This window comes from Macaca mulatta, chromosome X, assembly GCF_049350105.2.
Source record: "Macaca mulatta isolate MMU2019108-1 chromosome X, T2T-MMU8v2.0, whole genome shotgun sequence".
In the NCBI taxonomy this organism is placed as follows: Eukaryota; Metazoa; Chordata; class Mammalia; order Primates; family Cercopithecidae; genus Macaca; species Macaca mulatta.
The window spans coordinates 1248978-1273108 of record NC_133426.1 but is presented as its reverse complement, the minus strand read 5'-3'; the positions used below and the strand labels follow the sequence as shown (position 1 = coordinate 1273108).

At 50.6% G+C, this 24131-nt stretch overlaps 1 protein-coding gene across 4 annotated transcripts in view; it reads left to right on the top strand.

Moving 5' to 3' along the window:
• Positions 1–22473, top strand: part of LOC144329375 (S-geranylgeranyl-glutathione receptor P2RY8) — a 72888-nt gene extending 50415 nt beyond the window's left edge. For 2 of the 4 annotated variants that reach the window (XM_077988169.1, XM_077988171.1), the window contains exon 3: positions 18948–22473. In XM_077988169.1, coding sequence (XP_077844295.1) covers positions 18972–20051 — 1080 coding nt within the window. In that variant the 5' untranslated portion in view covers positions 18948–18971 and the 3' untranslated portion in view covers positions 20052–22473. Of the gene's footprint in view, positions 1–15047; positions 17293–18699 lie in introns of those variants that run through there. The other 2 variants (XM_077988170.1, XM_077988168.1) reach the window with 2 other exon arrangements.
• The last annotated feature ends 1658 nt before the right edge of the window (positions 22474–24131 follow it).

The window sequence follows — 24131 nt, the reverse complement described above, 5'->3', positions numbered from 1 at the left end:
AGGGAGCCCAGCTCTGTGGTTAAGGGAGCTTAGCTTTGGGTTTAAAGGAGCCCAGCTTTGGGTTTAAAGGAGCTCAGCTTTGGGTTTAGGGGAGCCCAGCTTTGGGTTTAGGGGAGCCCAGCTTTGGGTTTAAAGGAGCTCAGCTTTGGGTTTAAGGGAGTCCACCTTTGGGTTTAAGGGAGTCCAGCTTTTGGTTTAAGGGAGTCCAGCTTTGGGTTTAGGGGAGCCCAGCTTTGGGTTTAGGGGAGTCCAGCTTTGGGTTTAAAGGAGCCCAGCTTTGGGTTTGGGGGAGTCCAGCTTTGGGTTTGGGGGAGCCCAGCTTTGGGTTTAAAGGAGTCCAGCTTTGGGTTTAGGGGAGTCCAGCTTTGGGTTTAAAGGAGCCCAGCTTTGGGTTTAAAGGAGCCCAGCTTTGGGTTTAAAGGAGCCCAGCTTTGGGTTTGGGGGAGCCCAGCTTTGGGTTTAGGGGAGCCCAGCTTTGGGTTTAAAGGAGCCCAGCTTTGGGTTTAGGGGAGTCCAGCTTTGGGTTTAAGGGAGTCCAGCTTTGGGTTTAGGGGAGCCCACCTTTGGGTTTAGGGGAGTCCAGCTTTGGGTTTAGGGGAGCCCAGCTTTGGGTTTAAGGGAGCCCAGCTTTGGGTTTAGGGGAGCCCAGCTTTGGGTTTAAAGGAGCCCAGCTTTGGGTTTAGGGGAGTCCAGCTTTGGGTTTGGGGGAGCCCAGCTTTGGGTTTAGGGGAACCCTGCTTTGGGTTTGGGGGAGCCCAGCTTTGGGTTTAGGGGAACCCTGCTTTGGGTTTAAAGGAGCCCAGCTTTGGGTTTAAAGGAGGTCAGCTTTGGGTTTAGGAGAGCCCAGCTCTGAGGTTAAGAGACTTTAGCTTTGGGTTTAGGGGAACCCTGCTTTGGGTTTAAAGGAGCTCAGTTTTTGGTTTAAAGGAGCTTAGCTTTGGGTTTAGGAGAGCCCAGCTCTGTGGTTAAGGGACCTTAGCTTTGGGTTTAGGGGAGTCCAGCTTTGGGTTTAAAGGAGCCCTGCTTTGGGTTTAAAGGAGCCCAGCTTTGGGTTTAAAGGAGCCCAGCTTTGGGTTTAAAGGAGGTCAGCTTTGGGTTTAGGGTAACCCTGCTTTGGGTTTAAAGGAGCCCAGCTTTGGGTTTAAAGGAGGTCAGCTTTGGGTTTAGGGTAACCCTGCTTTGGGTTTAAAGGAGCCCTGCTTTGGGTTTAAAGGACCCCAGCTTTGGGTTTTGGGGAGCTCAGCTTTGCGTCTAAGGGAGGCTCTCTTTGGTTCTTAAAGGAGCCTCTTTTTGAGTCTGAGGGAGGGCAGCTTTGGGTTTTAAGAAAGGCCTGCTTTGGATCTAAGGGAGCCCAGCTTCGACTTCAGACAGGAACAAGATAGTTGAGACCGTCTCGGTTTCACCTCCGGGGGTCTTTCTCTTTGGCTGCTCCGCTGGGCACACGGCTGCAAACAGGGTGAGTAAAATCCACCTCATTACAATTAAACTATCATGAGGCAAGTCGGCGTCAATTAACCCTGAGCAACGGTCTTTAAACAGAGAACGGCTGTTAGGAAGTGGAGCCTGCAAACCTTCCTGTCACCTGTCTCTCATCTGTTCAACAAATGTGTCTGCCGTAACCCCCGGTAACCATTGGCACTGCGGCTCGGTAATGGCAGAAGTGCTTAAATTTCAGAAGACGTGCTATTTGCACCTTCTTTTGCAGCAGGGAAGGGCCCACACGTCAACAACTGGGTTTTTTCATTTTTTGTTTTTTTTTCACTGAAGGGCATTTCATGTTAATTAGCTTAATTCCACGTACAGTGGCTTCCTGCTTTCCAGAGCGAGGTAGATTTTGCAGCTGCTGTTCAGACATCCCCACCCAGAGAGGTGTGTGCGCGGTAAAGTACTTGGAAACTTTAAAAAAACAGCCGTCGTGCACGCGCGCACACACACACGTACACACACACATTAATTTTGTTTTAAAAAGAGCTACTCGTGTTTCTCAGAATCCGCGCTCTGGCCCGTGGTGAAGCCGTGTGTTATACACTCTGAGAATGAGATACAGAAATCAGAGAAACGCGGTCGCTGCCTTTGCAGAGAACACGGCTCAAAATCGTCACGGGCGTCCACGGGGGGCAGCATGCAAATCTCGCTGGGCAAACTGTCTGTTTGGTTGGGTTATGCAATAGAGGAAAATCAACACAGAGCGACAGAGCTCAGAGCATTTCCTACGCGTTTTTGTGCTTAGCTACGAGGATTCTTGCCTTGTGATCTGAGGCTGAGGCAGGCAGGTCCTCTCTTCCCCCGACGCCTGCCAGCTGCCGGTTCACTGGGGTTGGCAGCTCACTTTCAAGTCAGTAGAACACAGAGTTCGTTCAGAGGCAGGTGTTATCACAGTAACAGAGGTCACTGGGTCTACAAAGATGGGGAACTTTGAGGGTGCGAGGGATGGAAGCTGGGCTCCCCTAAACCCAAAGCTGTACTCTCCTAATCCCAAAACTGAGTTCTCCTAAACCCAAAGCTGTACTCTCCTAATCCCAAAGCTGAGCTCCCCTAAACCCAAAACTGGGATCCCTTAAATCCAAAGCTGGACTCTCCTAATCCCAAAGCTGGGCTCCCCTAAACCCAAAGTTTGAGGAAAATGTGACTACATGGCCGGGCATGGTGGCTCACGCCTGTGATCGCAGCACTTTGGGAGGTCGAGGCAGGAGGATCACCTGAGGTCGGGAGTTTGAGACCAGCCTGACCAACATGGAGAAACCCAGTCTCTACTAAAAATAACAAAACTTAGCCAGGCATGGTGGCAGGTGCCTGTCAGCTACTCTGGAGGCTGAGGCAGGAGAATGACTTGAACCCGGGAAGTGGAGGTTGCAGGGAGCCAAGATGGCACCGTTGCCCTCCAGGCTGGACCACAGAGCAAGATTCAGTCTCAAGAAAAAAAAAAAAAAAGAAAAGAAAATCTGATTCCAGGCTGCACAGTGACCTCAAAGTCAGAGGGTGCAGGGACTCTCTTGTGACCAGCCTTCAGTGAGAGTTCCGGTATTTCATCCGTTGGCATCTCTAGATCTTAGTCATCTCCAGACGCGTCGCCTAACACGTCTCAGCGGTATTCATTTGCAATCCCCCGATGAGTTACGACGTGGAGTGATTTTTCGTAGGCGAATGTACCACCTGCAAAGCACCTTTGGTGAGGAGGCCCATGTTTAAATGCGGCCGTTTGTTTTCCAGTGGTTGAGTCTGAAGAGGTTTTTTTGGCACATTTTGCATACTGGTTCTTTGTTTTACAAAAAAAGTTCTTTATTTTAATTTTTATTATACTTTAAGTTCTGGGATACATGTGCAGAACGTGCAGGTTTGTTGCACAGGTGTACACGTGCCATGATGGTTTGCAGCACCTGTCAACCTGCCATCTACATTAGGAGTTTCTCCTAATGCTCTCCCTCCCCTAGCCCCCCACCCCCCGACAGGCCCCAGTGTGTGATGTTCCCCTCCCTGCATTCTCATTGTTCGACTCCCACTTATGAGTGAGAACATGCGGTGTTTGGTTCTCTGTTCCTCTCTTAGTTTCTGAAAATGATAGTTTCCAGCTTCATCCATGTCCCTGCAAAGGACATGAACTCACCCTTTTTTTTTTTTTTTTTTTTCGTTTGAGACAGGGCCTTGCTCTGTCAACCAAGCTGGGGAGGGGGGGCGGCTGTGGTACAACAATCGCTCACTGCAGCCTCAACCTCCGGGCCTCAAGAGAGGCCCTGTCTCAGTTCCCTGTGTAGCTGGGACTCCAGGTGTACACCACCATGTCCAGCTAATATTTTTAAATTGTTTGTGTAGACAAGCTCTTGCTTTTTTTTTTTTTTTTTTTTTTTTTAAGATGGAGTCTCACTCTGTCACCCAGGCTGGAGTGCAGTGGTGCAGTCTCGGCTCACTGCAACCTCGGCCTCCTGGGTTCAAGCAATTCTCCTGCCTCAGCCTCCTGAGAAGCTGGGATAACAGGCGCCCACCACCATGCCCAGCTCATTTTTGTATTTTTAATGGAGACGAGGTTTCTCCATGTTAACCAAACTGGTCTCCAGCTCCTGACCTCATGATCCACCGCCTTGGCCTCCCAAAGTGCTGGGATTACGGGCATGAGCCAGTGCACCTGACCACATGCTGGTTACAGATACGTGTTTTGAAAATATCTTCTCCATGCCTGTGACTTCTCGTTCCATTCACAGTGTCTTTTGCAGACCAGACGTTTTTGCCTTTATTATTATTATTATTATTATTTTTGAGACAGAGTCTCACTCTGTTGCTCAGGCTAGAGTGCAGTGGTGCAATCTCCGCTCACTGCAACCTCTCCCTCCAGGGTTCAAGTGATTTTCCTGCCTCAGCCTCCCAAGGAGCTCGGCCTACAGGCACATGGCACCATACCTGGCTAATTTTTATATTTTTAGTAGAGACAGGGTTTCACCATGTTGGCCAGGCTGGTCTTGAACTCCTGACCTCAGGTGATCTGCCCGCCTTGGCCTCCCAAAGTGCTGGGATGACAGGCGTGAGCCACTGCACCCGGCTGAGACCAGACATTTTTAACCCGAACAAAGTCCAACTTTTCAATCATTTCTTTCCCAGTTGCTGCCTTTGTTGTGGTGCCTAAAAAGTCATCACCACCAGATCTGAGATCAATTAGATTCTCTTCTCTACTATCTTCTAGAAGTTTTCTAGTTTTGCGTTTTATATTGAGGTCTGTTAGCAGATGCCTGTAATCCCAACACTTTGAGAGGCCAAGGGGGGCGGATCATTGGAGCCCAGGTGAGATGGCACCGCGGCACTCCAGCCTGGGTGACCATGTGAAACTCTGTCTCAACAACCAAAAAAAGGACAGTGGTGTATTCACTAAAAGACACCTAGATTTAAGCATAGGGAACCTAGAAATAAAACCGCACAAATATAATCAGTTCCTGTGACGTATACATATTTATGAGCATCCCATTAACAAGACAGAGTCAAAAGGCCCAGCAGATAAATGTCTAACAAAGTCATGTCCCAAAAAGGACACCTGTGGTCAATCAATGTAGAAACATGCCAGCCTGTCTGGGCACAGGGGTTTGTGCCTGTCATCCCAGCACTTTGGGAGGTCAAGGCGGGCAGATTAGCTGAGGTCAGGAGTTCGAGACCAGCCTGGCCAACATGGTGAAATCCCGTCTCTATTAAAAATACAAGAATTGGCCGGGTACGGTGGCTTACACCTGTAATCCCAGCACTTTGGGAGGCCGAGGCGAGCGGGTCACAAGGTCAGGAGATGGAGACCACCCTGGCTAACACGGTGAAACTCTGTCTCTACTAAAAATACAAAAAAACTAGCCGGACGTGGTGGCGCGCGCCTGTAGTCCCAGCTACTCGGAGGCTGAGGCAGGAGAATGGCGTGAACCTGGGAGGCGGAGCTTGCAATGAGCTGAGATCGCACCACTGCACTCCAGCCTGGGCGACACAGTGAGGCTCCATCTCAAAAAATAATAATAATAATAATTACAAGAATTAGCTGGTGTGGTGGAGCACACCTGTAATCCCAGCTACTCATGAGGCTGAGGTGGGAGTATTGCTTGAACCCAGGAGGTGCAAGCTTCTGTGAGCCAAGGTCGTGCCACTGCACTCCAGCCCGGGTGACAGAGGGAAACTCTGACTCAGCCAAAAAAAAAAAAAAAGAAAGAAACATGTCAACATCTGTGGCTGTGATGAAAATATAAGTTGAAACTTCTCACCCTTCAGGCAAATTGCTGTCACCCTTGTTGATGAGGGTATGAGAATGAGTGTTGCCCTTGTCTATTAGCCGCAAGCACCTATTGGTGCAATTTACTGGGGTACTATTTGGTGATACTGCCTCTGTTTCTATCTTCTGGAAGGAATTATAGAGAGTCAATATAATTTCTTCCTTAAATGTTGGGGAAAATGCATCAGTAAACCCATCGGGGCCTGGAGCCTTTTGTTTGGGAAGGTTATTAAATTATTGATTCAATTTCTTTAAGAGATATAGGCTTACTCAGATTGGCTATTTCTTGTTGTGTGAGTTGTCAGATTTTGTCCTTTTGTGCTTTTCATCTAGGTGATCGATTTTATGGGCGCAGAATTGTGTATAATATTTCTTTATGAGCTTTTGAATGTCCGTGGGATCTGTAGTGATGTCTCCTCTTTCATTTGCAGTATTAGTAACTTGTGTTCTCACTCTTTGTTGTTGTTGTTAACCTGGCCAGAAGCTTATTAGTCTCACTGATTGTTACTTCAAAGAACAAGCCTATGGTTTTGTTGGGGGTTTTTTTGCCTATTGACTTGCTGTTTTCAATTCCACTGATTTCTGTCCTCTATGGATTTCCTATTTTCAAATTCATTGATTTATACTCTAATCCATTATTTATGATTTCTTTCTTTCTTCTTCCATTAGATTTAATTTGCTCTTCTTTTTCTAGTTCCTTGAGGTGGAAACTTAAATCGTTGATTTTAGATCTTACTTCCTTTCTAATACAGGCATTCAATTTAAAATATGCACACCCTTCACATCAGCCGTTCTTCTCCTAGAAATCTATCCTAGAAAATGTTCTCACAGGTATGCACAAAAATACTTACAGAGGGCCGGGCGCGGTGGCTCAAGCCTGTAATCCCAGCACTTTGGGAGGCCGAGGCGGGTGGATCACGAGATCAGGAGATCGAGACCATCCTGGCTAACATGGTGAAACCCCGTCTCTACTAAAAATACAAAAAAAAACTAGCCGGGCGAGGTGGCGGGCACCTGTAGTCCCAGCTACTCGGAGGCTGAGGCGGGAGAATGGTGTGAACCCGGGAGGTGGAGCTTGCAGTGAGCCGAGATAGCGCCACTGCACTCCAGCCTGGGCGACAGAGCAAGACTCCGTCTCAAAAAAAAAAAAAAAAAATTACTTACAGAGGAGTGTGTGTAAGCACAGGCTGAAGCAGAATTGATCCATCCAAATCCCCTCACTGTGGGGCATATGGTTAGAGACACCACAAGACATTCACAAAGGTGGTGACGGGTGTATGTCCTACTAGAAAAATAAAACTCACCTGTGTCTGGAAGGAGGCTCCACCGCAGAGGAGCTCCCAGAGGTTATTTCTGAAGGGGAGTGGGACCTGGAGGGGAAAGATATGAAGACAAACATGAATACAGAGCTCTCTATTTCCCTTTATTATTTTACTCATAACAAGGGTGTGTGTGTTCTGTAATTGGAAGGTCTAAACATTAAACCAAAGTTGAAAACTCAGTGGTGGTTGGAAGTTCAGAAGAGGTTGCATCTGCTTCTGTGGGTGAGGGGACTTGGGAACATGCCTGGAAGGGGTGGTATGAACCCTGGTTTTATTAGGATAAGTTGCAGTTCAGTGGAGAGGGACCACCGGAAAGGCAGACAGCAGGGGGCGGGAGGCTTCTGGTATGCTCCATGATAGTCTTTGCACCCTGAGCCCACCACATAGCCTCTCTGTTTCCTTAGCCCCTGCTATCTATGGTCACATAAAAAGATACCTGTGCCAGGCGCAGTGGCTCACACCTGCTATCCCAGCACTTTGGGAGGCCGAGGAGGGCAGATCATGAGGTCAGGAGTTCAAGATTAGCCTGGCCAACATGCTGAAACCCCATCTCTATTAAAAATACAAAAATTAGCCAGGCGTGGTGGCAGGTGTCTGTAATCCCAGCTACTCAGGAGGCTGAGGCAGGAGAATCGCTTGAACCCGGGAGGCAGAGGTTGCAGTGAGCCAAGATCGCACCACTGCGCTCCAGCCTGGGCAACAGAGTGAGACTCTGTCTCATAAATAAATAAATAAATAAATAAATAAATAAATAAATAATACCTGTGTCACTTCAGCTTCCCATAATGAAAACCTCCAATTTCTTCCTACTTCCTCCCTCCCAAAAGCACCTGTCTATCACCCTATAACCTCTCTGCAATCTCTTATTTACAGTCTGCCTTCTGCAATCTCTCTGGTTTATGGGATCCCTGTTTGCAAAAGGTATGTTGGTAATAATTTCTGCTTCCCTGCTGTGCCTACACACACACACACACACACACACACACACACACACACACACACGCCTGCAAGTGCCATTTTCATTTTAAAAGCATTGGTGTCCGTCATACAGAGAAATGCGTAGGATTGGAAACAGGAGATACCAAAGGAAGGTTCCAGAGGAGTCAAGACCTTCTCTTTGTCATTGCTTCTGGCCACAGCTCTGACGTCTGACCCCACTCCAGCCCAGGGACCAAGAGATGTTTTAGCCCATGTTCCTTATGTCTTCCCGTAGACCAGGTCTCCTCCTCTATGATGGAGTGGGAGGTCCATGATGGCAAGACAATGAGGGGCACGTGCAGGCATTTTAAGGAATCGTTCTTCATCCACAGCTAGTCACTAACCATGATGAGACCACTGTCCCTTTCCGTGACACCAGCTCCTTGCTAGGACCATCTCCCTGGGGTCCTTTCTCTCCCTGAAAGTCTCTTGCAGGCATTCTTTGGAAAGTACTCCTGGGCTCTGTGTGTTTTGCTGAAGCCTGTTCTTGTCACACAGTTGCTTGAGGGCAGGTTTCTCAGCCTCAGCACTGCTGACATTTCACGCCAGATCATCCTCCGTGGTGGGGCCATCCTGTGTACTGTGGGGTGTTGAGCAATGTCCCTGGAATCTACCCACCAGATGCCAGGAGCATCTTCCCAATTATCATACCTAAATCATTCACATTTGCAAACCATTGAATGGATAGATAATTGATGCATAGATAAATAATTGATAGATGATTGATGAACACATATATGTCATTGTTAGATAACTGATACACAGATGATAAATAGATGTAATTAATAGATAATCGGTTGGTAGGTAATTGATATGGATAGATGACAGATCCGTAGAAAGATGATTGATTCATAATTGATACATGATAGATATGATTGCTAGATAGATAAGTGATAGAAGACAGATAGATGATTGATAGATAATTGATATAGATAGATGATAGATCATTGGTTGCAAGATGATTAGCTGATTGATAGATAATTGATATAGACAGACAATAGATCATAGATGGATGACAGGGGATTGATAGACAAATGGATTCATGGATAGATAGATGGTGAATTTCTTTTTTTTTTTTTTTTGGGATGGAATCTCACTCTGTCACCCAGGCTGGAGTGCAGTGGCACGATCTCAGCTTATTGCAACCTCTGCCTCCCGGGTTCAAGCAATTCTCCTGCTTCAACTTCCCAAGTAGCTGGGATTACAGGTGGCCGCCAACACGCCTGTCTAAGTTTTGTATTTTTAGTAGAGATGGGGCTTCACCGTGTTGGCCAAGCTGGTCTCAAACTCCTGACCTCAGGTGATCCACCCACCTCAGCCTCCCAAAGTGCTGAGATTACAGGCATGAGCCACTGCACCAGGCCAATGGTGAATTTCTTATGCTCAGGCCAGGTTGTCAACCTCAGCACTGTAGATATTTGAGGCTGGATGGTTATCTGTGATGGGGCCCTCTAGTGCATGGTAGGGTGTTGAGCGCCAACCCTGAGCTCCACCCACCAGATCCTAGTAGCATCCTTCCTTAAGTTGTGACGACCAGAGAAGTCTCCTACATTTCCAACTATTCTTGAGGGTGGGGGAAGCCTTTTAGGTGACCCTTGTTCTTCTAGACCTGGCATTGGTCACCCTCAGCTACCTCTCAAACATCTACATGACCCATTATATTTCTTTTTTTTTTTTTTTTTTTGAGACGAAGTCTCGCTCTGTCTCCCAGGCTGGCATGCAGTGGCACGACCTCGGCAGACTGCAAGCTCCGCCTCCCTGGTTCATGCCATTCTCCTGCCTCAGCCTCCTGAGTAGCTGGGACTACAGGCACCCACCACCACGCCCGGCTAATTTTTGTTGTCGTTGTCGTTGTTGTATTTTTAGTAGAGACAGGGTTTCACCGTGTTAGCCAGGATGGTCTTGATCTCCTGACCTAGTGATCCACCTGCCTCGGCCTCCCAAAATGCTGGGATTACAGGTGTGATCCTCTGCGCCTGGCCGACCCATTATTTTTCTAAATCGGTATCAAGGACTCTTCCTCAAACACGTCTGGGTGCACTAACAGTGACCCTGACACCACATTGTAAAATCCTGAACAACCTGGTCATGGGAGATGTCCCAAACCTGGATTCTTCCCATTCACCTAAATACTGATCCATCCATCTACTCATCCACCCACCCACTCACTCATCCATTCACAAATGCACCCACCATTCATCCACCCTTCCACCCACCCATCTACCCATCCCCATACATTCATCATCCATCCACCCACCCATCCACCCACTCATCCATCTATCCACCCATCCATCCATCCACCCATCCACCTACTCATCTATACATCTTCCCATCCATCTACCCATCAACCCATCAATTCATCCACCCACACATCCATTCACCTAAATACTGATCCATCCATCCACCCATCCACCCACCCAACCACTCACCCATTCACAAACCCACCCACCATCTATCCATCCACCCATCCTTCTACCCATCCCCATCCATTCATCATCCATCCAACCACCCATCCACCCTCTCATCCATCTATCCACCCACCCATCCACCCACCCACTCACTCATCCATTCACAAATGCACCCACCATTCATCCACCCTTCCACCCACCCATCCATCTACCCATCCCCATCCATTCATCATCCATCCCCCACCCATCCAGCCACTCATCCATCTATCCACCCATCCATCCATCCACCCATCCACCTACTCATCTATACATCTTCCCATCCATCTACCCATCAACCCATCAATTCATCCACCCACACATCCATTCACCTAAATATTGATCCATCCATCCACCCATGCACCCACCTACCCACCCACCATTCATCCACACATTCACCCTCCCACCCACCCACCCACCCTTCCATGCACTCCATCCATCCAACCATCCATCCATCCACCCATCCATCTGCCCACCCAGGCACTCATCCATTCAGCCACGCATCCATCCATTCATCCATCCATCCACCCACCTATGTACCCATTCATCCACTCATCTATGCATGTACCCATCCATCCACCCACCCATCCATGCATGTATTCACCCATCTACCCATCCATCCACTCTCGTCTCTGTCTTCATCTTCCCATGCCTTCTCTGTGTCTGTGCCTAAATTTCTCTTTCTCCTGAGGACACCAGTGAATTCTATTAGGGCCTCTCCCTACTCTATTATGACCGCATTTTTGACTTCAGGAATGACATAGACACAGACTCTATTTCTAAGTAAGAAATGGCCATACTAACGAGTGTATCATGCAGGGTGTGGTCCACGACAACTTCCTCCTATGTAATCAAAGTAGGTAATTGAAGCCAGCATCCGTTTTGATTGTCTTCCAGCAGCACAGCTCCAACAGAGTGCCATTTGCCGCGTTTGGGGTTCAGGGCCTCCTGAGGCAGCCCTATCAAAAGAACCACAAACTGGGTGGTGCAAACACCCCACAAACCCAGAAAGGAGAGCAGATGAGAAGCATGGGGCTGGCTTGTGACTCCTTAGGGCTGGGCCCTCTCGCTCCCCTGTGTGCTCAATACTTGGGGACAGCCCCCAACACTCAGGAAGGAGGGGTTGCTGTAGCTAGAAGACAATAGCTGTCAAAAAGGGTGTGTCACTGGCATGCCATCCCTGCTGCCAATAAGGGCTACCTTTTTTGTCTTTCTCATCCCAATCCTGTAAGGTCCACCCCGAACAAGACTGTAGGATTCCTGCTCTCCTCATCTGAACCCTTCAGAAAGGGGTTCCCAGGGCTGGGAATGAGGGGAGAGCAGCTCCAAGAATCAGGAACACGCCGGGCGTGGTGGCTCACACCTGTCATCCCAGCACTTTGGGAGGCTGAGGTGGGCAGATCATCTGAGATCAGGAGTTTGAGACCAGCCTGGCCAACATGATGAAACCCCATCACTACTAAAATTACAAAAAAAAAAAAAAAAAATGGGGTAGGTGTGGTAGCTCATACCTGGAATCCCAGCACTTTGGGAGGCTGAGGCAGGCGGATCATCTGAGATCAGGAGTTTGAGACCAGCCTGGCCAACATGGTAAAACCCCATCATTACTAAAATTACAAAAAAAAAAAAAAGGGCTGGGCACGGTGGCTCACATCTGCAATCCCAGCACTTTGGGAGGCTGAGGAGGGTGGATCACCTAAGGTCAACAGTTCGCAACCATCCTGGCTAACACGGTGAAACCCCGTCTCTACTAAAAATACAAAAATTAGCTGGGTGTGGTGGCGGGCGCCTGTAGCCCCAGCTACTCGGGAGGCTGAGGCAGGAGAATCGCTTGAACCCGAGAGGCGGAGGTTGCAGTGAGCTGAGATCACACCGTTGCACTCCAGCCTGGGCAAAAAGAGTGAAACTCCGTCTCAAAAAGAAAAAAAAAATTACAAACAAATTAGCCAGGCGTGGTGGCAGGTTCCTGTAGCCCCAGCTACCCAGGAGGCTGAGGCAGGAGAATCGCTTGAACCCGGGAGATGGAGGTTGCCGTGAGCTGAGATAATGCCATTGCACTTCAGCCTGGGCAACAGAGCAAGACTCCATCTCAATTAAAAAAAAAATCAGAAAGAACCATCCATAGAGGATGAATAAACACAATTTGTCTATCCATACAGTGGACAATATTTTTATTTATATAAATAATATTTTTATTTGTATTTTGCCCCCCAAAAGCTATTTTTTAAAAGACCTGGTTATACAAATGATGGTATTTTACAACTGAGGGAATAGATAATTAAAATATTCATGTCACCACATTAATAGACCTAAAGAAAAATGTGATTATTTTCATAGATGCTGAAAAGGCCTTTCATAAAATTTTAATAACCATTTCTGATTAGAAAAAAAACCACGCATGTTTTATATTAATTCATAGACTCTTACCATTGCAAAGTACGTATATCTCATTATGGACTTACATTTCTTCTTTTTTTTTATTATTATACTTTAAGTTCTAGGGTACATGTACACAACGTGCAGGTTTGTTACATAGGTATACATGTGCCATGTTGGTGTGCTGCACCCATTAACTCATCATTTACATTAGGTGTATCTCCTAATGCTATCCCTCCACCCTCCACCCTCCCCACAACAGGCCCCAGTGTGTGATGTTCCCCTCCCTGTGTCCAAGTGATCTCATTGTTCAATTCCCACCTATGAGTGAGAACATGCGGTGTTTGGTTTTCTGTTCTTGCGATAGTTTGCTGAGAATGATGGTTTCCAGCTGCATCCATGTCCCTGCAAAGGACGTGAACTCATCCTTTTTGATGGCTGCATAGTATTCCATGGTGTATATGTGCCCACACAATGGACTATTATGCAGCCACTAAAAGGACTTAAGCTCTGACACAGACTCCTGTGTGGATGAACTTTGAAGACTCCAGGCTCAGTGACAGAAGCTGGACACAAAAGATCACATATTGTCGAATTTTCTTCTTATAAAATGTCTAGAATAGGCTAATCCACAGGGACCAGAAAGCAGATTTGAGGTTGACAGGGGCTGAGGACAGGAAACAACAGGATCAACAGTTGTGGGGTTCTCAACGGTTTTTGTTTTGTGTTGTGTTGTTTTGTTTCGAGATGGAGTTTCGCTTTTGTTGCCCAGGCTTGAGTGCAATGGTGTGATCTCGGCTCACTGCAACCTCTGCCCCACACAGTGGTTCAAGCGATTCTCCTGCCTCAGCCTCTGGAGTAGCTGGGATGACAGGCACCCGCCACCACACTCGGTTAATTTCTTGTGTATTTTTAGTAGAGATGGGGTTTTACCATGTTAGCCAGGCTGGTCTCGAACTCCTGACCTCAGGTGATCCACCCGCCTCGGCCTCCCAAAGTGCTGGGATGACAGGTGTGAACCACGATGCCTGGCCAGGTTCTGAGTTTTGTTCAGGGAGGAAAATGGCTCTGGAATTGCATGATGGTGTTGTTTACACATCTGTGAATATATTAAAAACCATTGAAATGTATGAATGAGCGAAAGGTTATGGTATGTAATATGTAACTCACATCTTGGTAAAGCTGTTTTTTGTTTGTTTTGTTTTTTATTTTATTTATTTATTTATTTTTGAGATGGAGTCTCACTCTGTCACCCAGGCTTGAGTGCAGTGGCACCATCTCAGCTCACTGCAAGCTCCATCTCCTGGGTTCACGCCGTTCTCCTGCCTCAGCCTCCAGAGTAGCTGGGACCACAGGCACCTGCCACCACACTAATTTTTTTGTGTTTTTTTTTTAGTAGAGATGGGGTTTCACCATGTTAGCCAGGATGGTCTCGATCTCCTGACCTGGTGATCCACCCGCCTCGGCCTCCTAAAGTGCTGGGATGACAGGTGTGAACCATGATGCCTGGCCAGGTTCTGAGTTTTGTTCAGGGAGGAAAATGGTTCTGGAATTGCATGATGGTGTTGTTTACACATCTGTGAATATATTAAAAACCATTGAAATGTATGAATGAGCGAAAGGTTATGATATGTAATATGTAACTCACATCTTGGTAAAGCTGTTTTTGTTTTTGTTTATTTTATTTTATTTATTTATTTATTTATTTTTGAGACGGAGTATTGCTCTGTTGCCCAGGCTTGAGTGCAGTGGCGCCATCTCAGCTCACTGCAAGCTCCACCTCCCGGGTTCACGCCATTCTCCGGCCTCAGCCTCCAGAGTAGCTGGGACGACAGGCACCTACCACCACGCTAATTTTTTTGTGTTTTTTTTAGTAGAGATGGGGTTTCACCATGTTAGCCAGGATGGTCTCGATCTCCTGACCTGGTGATCTGCCCGCCTCGGCCTCCCAAAGTGCTGGGATTATAGGTGTGAGCCACAGCACCCGGCTGGTAAAGCTGTTTTTAGAAGAAATGAATGAGAGGGGTGGGAGAGATACACACAGACCCTCAACAGGCGAGAAACATTCCTGGATGCATTGCTGCCAGAAAGGTATGCATTTCCTGCAAAGTGTAAGAAAAAGGGTCCAAACTGGCCGGGCATGGTGGCTCACGCCTGTCATCCCAGCACTCTGGGAGGCCGGGGCCATTGGATCACCTGAGGTCAGGAATTCAAGACCAGCCTGGCAAATATGGTAAAACCCCGTCTCTACTCAAAATACAAAAAGTAGCCAGGCGGGGTGGCGGGCGCCTGTAGTCCCAGCTACTCGGGAGGCTGAGGCAGGAGAATCATTTGAACTCAGGGAGGCAGAGGTTGCAGTGAGCCGAGATCGCGCCACTGCACCCCTGCCTGGGTGACAGAGTTCCAAAAAAAAAAGAAAAGAAAAGAAAAAGAAAAGAAAAAAATAGGGTCTAACCTGCAGCCCCTGAGCGCCCACCTGTGGTCGGTCTGTTGCTTCAGACCATTCAGTGCCCAGATATTTCTGGAAAAGCCACCTCTGCAGGCCAGACACCGCCAAGAGCAACCGTTGTACTCATTTTGTGAAATTTCCATCCTGCCGCCCCAGCCTCGGCGGGACCCAAACCGCAAGCCGGTGCCTCTTGTGTCCGGGCAGCTGGTGACGGTTAGACGTAATTTCTTGATTAATCACCCACGTTGCTCAGCAGTCCTGGCTGGCTGTCTTCCCTGGGGGCTGTCCAGTGGCCACAGGGGACAGATCCGAAATTGCAACACGTCTGGCTGCGAAGGGACTGCTTGCTGGATCGTCAGACCACACAGGTTACAGACATGAGGGTGGCTGGGTGAGGCCACCATTGCAGGACTTGCAACAGCACGTGCTGGTTAAATGTGTGCGAGGCACAGCTGCCTACCTGGAGGGTTAAAGCCACAAATTCCAGCCCAGGCGCGGTGGCTCAGGCCTGTAATCCCAACACTTTGGGAGGCCGAGGCAGGAGGATTGCTTGAAGCCAGGAGTTTGAGACCAGCCTGGGCAAAAGAGTAAAACCCCATGTCTACAAAAAATAAAAATATTAGCTGTGCATGGTGGTACTCTCACCTGTAGTCCCAGCTACTCAGGAAGCTAAGGCAGGAGGATTGCTTGAAGCCAGGAGTTTGAGACCGGCCTGGGCAACACAGCAAAACCCCATGTCTACAAAAAATAAAAATGTTAGCTGGGCATGGTGGCATGCACCTGTAGTCCCAGCTACTCAGGAGGCTGAGGCAGGAGGATTGCTTGAAGCCAGGAGTTTGAGACCAGCCTGGGCAACATAGCACAACCGCATGTCTACAAAAAATAAAAATATTAGCTGTGCATGGTGGTACTCTCACCTGTAGTCCCAGCTACTCAGGAGGCTAAAGCAGGAGGATTGCTTGATGCCAGGAGTTTGAGACCAACCTGGGCAATATAGCAAAACCCCATGTCTACAAAAAATAAAAATATTAGCTGTGCATGGTGGCATGCACCTGTAGCCCCAGCTACTCAGGAGGATTGCTTGAAGCCAGGAGTTTGAGACCAGCCTGGGCAATATAGCAAAACCCCATGTCTACAAAAAATAAAAATATTAGCTGGGCATGGTGGCATGCACCTGTAGTCCCAGCTACTCAGGAGGATTGCTTGAAGCCAGGAGTTTGAGACCGGCCTGGGCAATATAGCAAAACCCCATGTCTACAAAAAATAAAAATATTAGCTGTGCATGGTGGTACTCTCACCTGTAGTCCCAGCTACTCAGGAGGCTGAGGCAGGAGGATTGCTTGAGGCCAGGCATTGGAGGCTGCAGTGAGTTACGTTTGCACCACTGCCCTCCAGCCTGGGCAACAAAGCAAGACCCCATCTCCATAAAACAAAAACAAACAAGCAAAAGAACAATTCCAGGGCACCCCTGTTTCCAGTTCTGTCCACTTTACATTCTCGAAATAAAACTAGTGTCCCTTTGACAGACACATTTTTCATCAGCAGTGCGTGGCTGAAGCGTCTGTCCTTCCAGACGTCCCCCACGGCCACAGCAGGCAGAACCCTAAGAAGGAAGGGTCTGATTTTCCTCCTGAAGCCATAGGTGGCCGGAGGTGCCCAGCTGGCCGTGGAGGGCGGTGCTGACTCGTGCATAACCGTAGGTTTCACACCTGGGCACGTCCAGGCGGGGCACAAAACTTCTCCCTGAAACTGAAATGAAAGCTCTGGGCCATTTTAAAAGCAGTTTGAGGAAGCTGTTTGCGCAGCAGCTGGTAAGAAGTCACAGGCCTCCTCTGGAGGAAGAAAGAGCAGGGTGGAGCCTTGGGTTGACATGGGTGTTACAAGCTAGAAAGACTTTGGAGATCTCCCGGCGCTCGGATTGTATGTTTTCTGCTGATACCTGCTCTGTGGGAGGAATGTCCCTGAAATGAAAGGATTGACACCTGGGGGCTGAAGGTCGGTCGCTTTGTGGTTTCCATCCATGGGGGACAGTGAGTGAGTCGTGAGATCTGTACAACAATGCGTTCAACCTGCCCAGGGGAGCCACAGGCCCCACTCTGGATCTTCTAAGAGTCTCAGCCTGTGACATGCACCAAGGTCTCCAATGACCTCCCTGATCCAAAGAAGGAGGGGAAGGAGGGAGGGGAAGGAAGGAAGGAAGGGAGGGAGGGAGGGAGGGAAAGAAGGAATGAAGGAGAGAGGGGGGGAAGAGAAGGAAGGATGGGAGGGAAGGAGGAAAGAAAGGAGGGAGGGAAGGAAGGAGAGAGGAGAGAGAGGAAAGACAGAAGGATGGTAGGAAGGAAGGGAGAAAGGGAGGAAGGAGGGAGGGAGGGAAGGAAGGGAGGAGGGAAGGGAGGAAAGAGGGAGGGAGGGAGGGAAGGAAGGAACGAAGGAGGAAGGGAGGGAAGAGAAAGAAGGAGGGGAGGGAAGGAGGAAAGAAAGAGAGGGAAGGAAGGAGACAGGAGAAAGAGGAAAGACAGAAGGAAGGTAGGAAGGGAGAAAGGGAGGAAGGAGGGAGGGAGGGAGAGAAGGGAGGAAGGAGGGAGGGAAGGAAGGAACGAAGGAGGAAGGGAGGGAAGAGAAAGAAGGAGGGGAGGGAAGGAGGAAAGAAAGAGAGGGAAGGAAGGAGACAGGAGAAAGAGGAAAGACAGAAGGAAGGTAGGAAGGAAGGGAGAAAGGGAGGAAGGAGGGAGGGAAGGAAGGAACGAAGGAGGGAGGGGGGGAAGAGAAGGAAGGAGGGGAGGGAAGGAGGAAAGAAAGGAGGGAGGGAAGGAAGGAGAGAGGAGAAAGAGGAAAGACAGAAGGAAGGTAGGAAGGGAGAAAGGGAGGAAGGAGGGAGGGAGGGAGAGAAGGGAGGAAGGAGGGAGGGAAGGAAGGAACGAAGGAGGGAGGGAGGGAAGAGAAGGAAGGAGGGGAGGGAAGGAGGAAAGAAAGGAGGGAGGGAAGGAAGGAGAGAGGAGAAAGAAGAAAGACAGAAGGTAGGAAGGAAGGGAGAAAGGGAGGAAGGAGGGAGGGAGGGAAGGAGTGAAGGAAGGGAAGAGGGAAAGGAGGAAAGAGGGAGGAAGGGAAAGAAGGAACGAAGGAAGGAAGGAGGGAAGAGAAGAAAGGATGGGAGGGAAGGAAGGAAAGAGGAGAAAGAGGAAAGACGGAAGGTAGGAAGGGAGAAAGGGAGGAAGGAGGGAAAGAAGGAAGGAGGGAAGGAAGGAAGAAAGCAGAGAAGGGAGGGAGGGAGTGAGGGAAGGAAGGATGGGAAAAGGGAGGGAGTGAGGGAAGGAAGGGTGGCAAAAGGGAGGGAGTGGGGAGAACAGAAAAGAAGGGAAGGAAGGAGGGAAGAAGAGAAGGTAGGAGGGAGGGAGGGAAGGAAGGAGCCAGGAGGAAGGAAGGAGAAAGGGGAGAAGAGAGGAAAGAAGAAAACGACAGAGGGTGAAGAAAGGAAGCAGACAGGCAGGGAAAGAAGGAGGAGAGGGAAGGAGGGAGGAAGGGCGGGAGGGATGGAGGAGACAGGGAGCCGTCTGCGAACGCATGTCCCCACCCTCCTTGGTCCCCGGGGAGCCCTCCCGGCAGCCACCTCCCCGCCCGCGCCCCTGAGCCGTGCGCCCTTCCCTCTGCAGAGCCCGGGCGAGGACCCCTCCAGGATGCACGTCCCAAACAGCACCGGCCCGGACAACGCGACGCTGCAGATGCTCCGGAACCCGACGATCGCGGTGGCCCTGCCGGTGGTGTACTCGCTGGTGGCGCTGGTCAGCATCCCGGGGAACCTGTTCTCCCTGTGGGTCCTGTGCCGACGCATCGGGCCCAAATCCCCGTCGGTCATCTTCATGATCAACCTGAGCGTCACGGACCTGATGCTGGCCAGCGTGCTGCCGTTCCAGATCTACTACCACTGCAATCGCAACCACTGGGTGTTCGGCGTGCTGCTGTGCAACGTGGTCACCGTGGCCTTTTACGCAAACATGTACTCCAGCATCCTCACCATGACGTGCATCAGCGTGGAGCGCTTCCTGGGGGTCCTGTACCCGCTCAGCTCCAAGCGCTGGCGCCGTCGTCGTTACGCGGTGGCCGCGTGCGCCGGGACCTGGCTGTTGCTCCTGGCCGCCCTGTCCCCGCTGGCGCGCACGGACCTCACCTACCCGGTGCACGCCCTGGGCATCGTCACCTGCTTCGATGTCCTCAAGTGGACGATGCTCCCCAGCGTGGCCATGTGGGCCGTGTTCCTCTTCACCATCTTCATCCTGCTGTTCCTCATCCCCTTCGTGGTCACCGTGGCCTGTTACACGGCCACCATCCTCAAGCTGTTACGCACGGAGGAGGCGCACGGCCGGGAGCAGCGGAGGCGCGCGGTGGGCCTGGCCGTGGTGGTCCTGCTGGCCTTTGTCACCTGCTTCGCCCCCAACAACTTCGTGCTCCTGGCGCACATCGTGGGTCGCCTGTTCTACGGCAAGAGTTACTACCACGTCTACAAGCTCACGCTGTGTCTCAGCTGCCTCAACAACTGTCTGGACCCGTTTGTGTATTACTTTGCCTCCCGGGAATTCCAGCTGCGCCTGCGGGAATATCTGGGCTGCCGTCGGGTGCCCGGAGACCCCCTGGACACGCGCCGCGAGAGCCTCTTCTCCGCCAGGACCACGTCCGTGCGCTCCGAGGCCGGTGCGCACCCCGAAGGGCTGGAGGGAGCCCCCAGGCCCGGCCTCATGAGGCAGGAGAGCGAGTTCTGAGTCTCCGGGGGTGCAGCTTGGAGAGCCAGGGGCGCATGGAGAGGCCACGGTGCTAGAGGTTCAGGGAGAACAGCTGCGTTTCTCCCGGGCACTGCAGAAGCACCGGTGAGGAAAGGTCTCCAGGTTTCACTGAGGGTAGAGAAACCAGCAAAACCCAGCGGCGCACAGGGCGCTCTGTGAGGCTGCAGCGGGGGCCTCTGCCTCTCTGTGCCATGCACCAGACAGCGTGTGCCACCACGCCCTGCTAATTTTTGTATTTTTTTTTAGTGGAGCCGGGCTGTCCACCCCCGAGTTCCTTAGACACTCCTTCTCACACCTGTCCATCCCCGAGCATGGACATTCAACCAGCCCCGCTCCCTCTGCCACTCCATCTCTGGATATATCCTCCCTGGGCGACCTGCCAGCCCCATTCCCAGCTCCTCTCCTTGCTGACATCGTCCCTTAGCTGTGATTCCGGCCTTTATTCTCCCCCAGAGGTGCTGGTCTCCTTAGTGTGGTGCACACCGACATTGCTGTTGGTTTCACTCAGGGCCACTGTGCTGGCTGTGGTTGGAATTCTTCTTTCAGAGGAACGAGGACAGATTTATATACTTCATCTCTGATGACTCCGGGAGCACCTGAGGTTCCTGCAGCTCAACTACTCCCGTGTTCCCCACATCTGCTCCCTGCTCCACCGCACCCCCCAACCTGGAGCTGACCACGGTGATTCCTGGCACGGTTGTTCTGACCTGGCTTGGAGGGCCCCCCACCCCTCCTCTGCTTCTGTGAATCCCTGAGAGTGAAGGAGGTCCCATCAGGCCCCTGGACCACCATCAGGCCTCCCTGACTCAGGACGAGGACCTCGGAGGCCCAGGTGTGGAAACGAGGCTCGGTGAGATGGGTCCCAGCCCATCCCAACCCAAGGGTGCAGCTTGATTCCGCAGTTCCCGGCCTTCTGAGCATTGTCTGCCTCATGTTTCCCCCGCTGGCGAGTCCATCCGGGGTCCGGGGAGCAGGCAAGTGGCCAGACCCGTGAGACCGTTTGGAGATCAAGCACCGGACACAGGTGTGGACCGCAGGAACCTGCAGGGGTGTCAGTCGCTGGGCCCCCTCCATGCTGTGTGGGTGGTGAGCAGACTGTGTGTTTGTCTTTCTTCCTCTGCACCAGACGTGCCTGCACCAGCCCCAATACCTGAGCTGGTTTAGCGTAAAGAAGAGGTCTGACTCCCCACAGGCGTCCGCACATTACAGGGAATTGGATTCCTGGCTCTGTTGGGTGAGAAAGATGGTTCTGGAGGCGAGAATGGGAGAGCTGGCCATCCGCCCAGGAGCTCTGGGCAGTCTCCATAGTGGGTGGCCTCGGATGCCCAGCCCCTCCCTTTCTGTGCACTGGGGACACCGACGGAGGCCAAAGCTGCTGTTCAGGGGCCCTGTGTTGGCGCTTCTCTCCTGCCATCATTACCATGGAAGGAAAACAGAGATGGTTTAGTAATTAATCCAACCATTCCCAAAACCCGTGTCCACCCGGAACATCAGGATGGGACCGTGTTTGGAAACCGGCTCTTTACAAATGTAATTTTTTTTTTGTACTTTTTTTTTTAATTATACTTTAAGTTCCAGGGTACATGTGCATAACGTGCAGGTTTGTTACATACGTATACTTGTGCCATGTTGGTGTGCTGCAGCCATCAGCTCGTCAGCACCCATCAACTCGTCATTTACATCAGGTATAACTCCCAGTGCCATCCCTCCCCCCTCCCCTTCCCCCTAATAGGCCCCGGTGTGTGATGTTCCCCTTCCCAAGTCCAAGTGATCTCATTGTTCAGTTCCCACCTATGAGTGAGAACATGCGGTGTTCGGTTTTCTGTTCTTGTGATAGTTTGCTAAGAATGATGGTTTCCAGCTGCATCCATGTCCCTGCAAAGTAATGAAGTAAGGCGAGGCCATCCTGCATTTACAATGGGCCCAATCCAGTGTCCCTGTGAGAGACGGAAGAGGAGACACAGACACAGAGGAGGAGGCCACGTGGAGACGGAGGCAGAGATTGGAGTGATGCGGCCACAAGCCCAGGGACACCTGGAGCCCCCAGGAGCTGGGAGAGGCAGGAAGGATCCTCCCCTAGAGCTTTCCAGGCAGTGTGACCCTGACACACCTGGATCTCAAATTTCTGGTCTCCAGGACCGGAGGAGGATAAACTCGTGTTAAGCCCCCAGTTGCTAGGAATTCTGGGATTTCATTTCAGCAGCTCCCGCCAATGCACACACGCATTGAATCCACTCTGACATCCTGAAACTGTGATGTGGACCAGTGCAACGCGCTGGTTCCTGGGTGGGTCATTTCGGGAGGCCCGCTGTGCCCCAGGCTGGATCCCAGGGAGTGCTCTGTGTGTGTGTGTGTGTGTGTGTGTGTGTTTGTGTGTGAGCAATAAAGCTTTTTAATCACCTGGGTGCAGGCGGGCTGAGTCCAAAAAGAGTCATCAAAGGGAGATAGGGGTGGGGCCGCTTTACAGGATTTGGATAGATAAAGGAAAATTACAGTCAAAGGGGGTTCTCTGGTGGGCAGGGGTGGGGGGGTCACAAGGTGCTCAGTGGGGGAGCTTTTGAGCCAGGATGAGCCAGGAGAAGGAATTTCACAAGGTAATGTCATCACTTAAGGCAGGGACAGGCCATTTTCATTTTCACTTCTTTTGTGCTTTTTGGATGTAATCTCCCAGCTATGGCCACTAGAGACAGATGAAGGCTCCTGGAAGAATGACGCCCCTGTAATGTGTAATGCTCTTTTTGTGTGTGTGTTTTTGTTTCTGTTTTTTTGTTTTTTGTTTGTTTTTTGTCTGGATAGCACAGGAAGCTTTTTTTTTTTTTTCCCCGCAATGCCCAGCAGTCTGGTGGCTCATTCTCTCCATCACCCCCTAAGTCTGCTTCATGAATGACATCATGAAGGCATCCAGGATCCCTGGAGACAATAGCTCTGTGTTTTCTGATTTTTCTTGATTGAAGGACCAGAGTTTTTTTGGTTTTTGGTTTTTGGGTGTTTTTTGTTTTGTTTTTGTTTTTTTCTTTTTGAGACAGAGTCTCACTCTGTCACCCAGGCTGGAGTGCAATGGTGTGATCTCGGCTCACTGCAACCTCCGCCTCCTGGGTTCAAGCGATTCTCCTGCCTCAGCCTCCTGAGTAGCTGGGATGACAGGCACGCACCACCACACCCGGCTAATTTTTGTATTTTTAGTACAGACGGGGTTTCACCATGTTGGCCTGACTGGTCTCCAAATCCTGACCTCAGGTGATCTGCCCACCTCAGCCTTCCAAAGTGCTGGGATGACAGGCGTGAGCCCCTGCACGGTTCTGTATAAAGTGCTGCAGACCCTGGAGGTCAGCTTCATAAACCGAGCACCCCATCCCCTCCTTCAGAACGCTCCAGATCCCCCTGCCATGTGCCGTCGTGGCATGAAACCAGCCTTCCCGCCTATGCCCTCTGCCGAGCCGTGGTCTTTGGTGAAGGCGAGTGAGGCAGGCGTAGACGTGGGACTGCCAGGATGGTGTACCAGCAAGTGCAGCCTGAATGTCCACATGTCTCCAGAAAAATGAGCCACTGTTGTGAGCTGGTCAGCAGGCTCCAGGCGGGGGAACCTCCCTGGGAAACAGCGCTCTTCCACACATGGATGAAGGAGAGGCAGAGAGTGCAGTGATGCAGCCACAAGCCCAGGGACCCCTGGAGCCCCCAGGAGCTGGGAGAGGCGGGAAGGATCCTCCCTTAGAGCCCCCCAGAAGGAATTGGATACAACTGTAGTAGATTGAATAGTGGCCCCCAGAAACATCTGTCCGTAGCCTAATGCTCAGAGCCTGTGAGTAAGACCTTATTTGGAAACAGGGTCTTTGCAGATGTGATTAAGTTAAGGACCTTGAGATTGGATCCTTCTGGAGTAGGGTGGGCCCTAAACGCAATGGCAGGTGTCCTTCTAAGACACACAAGAGGAGATGCAGACACAGAGGAGGAGGCCACGTGGAGACGGAGGCAGAGACTGGAGTGATGCGGCCACAAGCCCAGGGACCCCTGGAGCCCCCAGGAGCTGGGAGAGGCAGGAAGGATCCTCCCCTCGAGCCT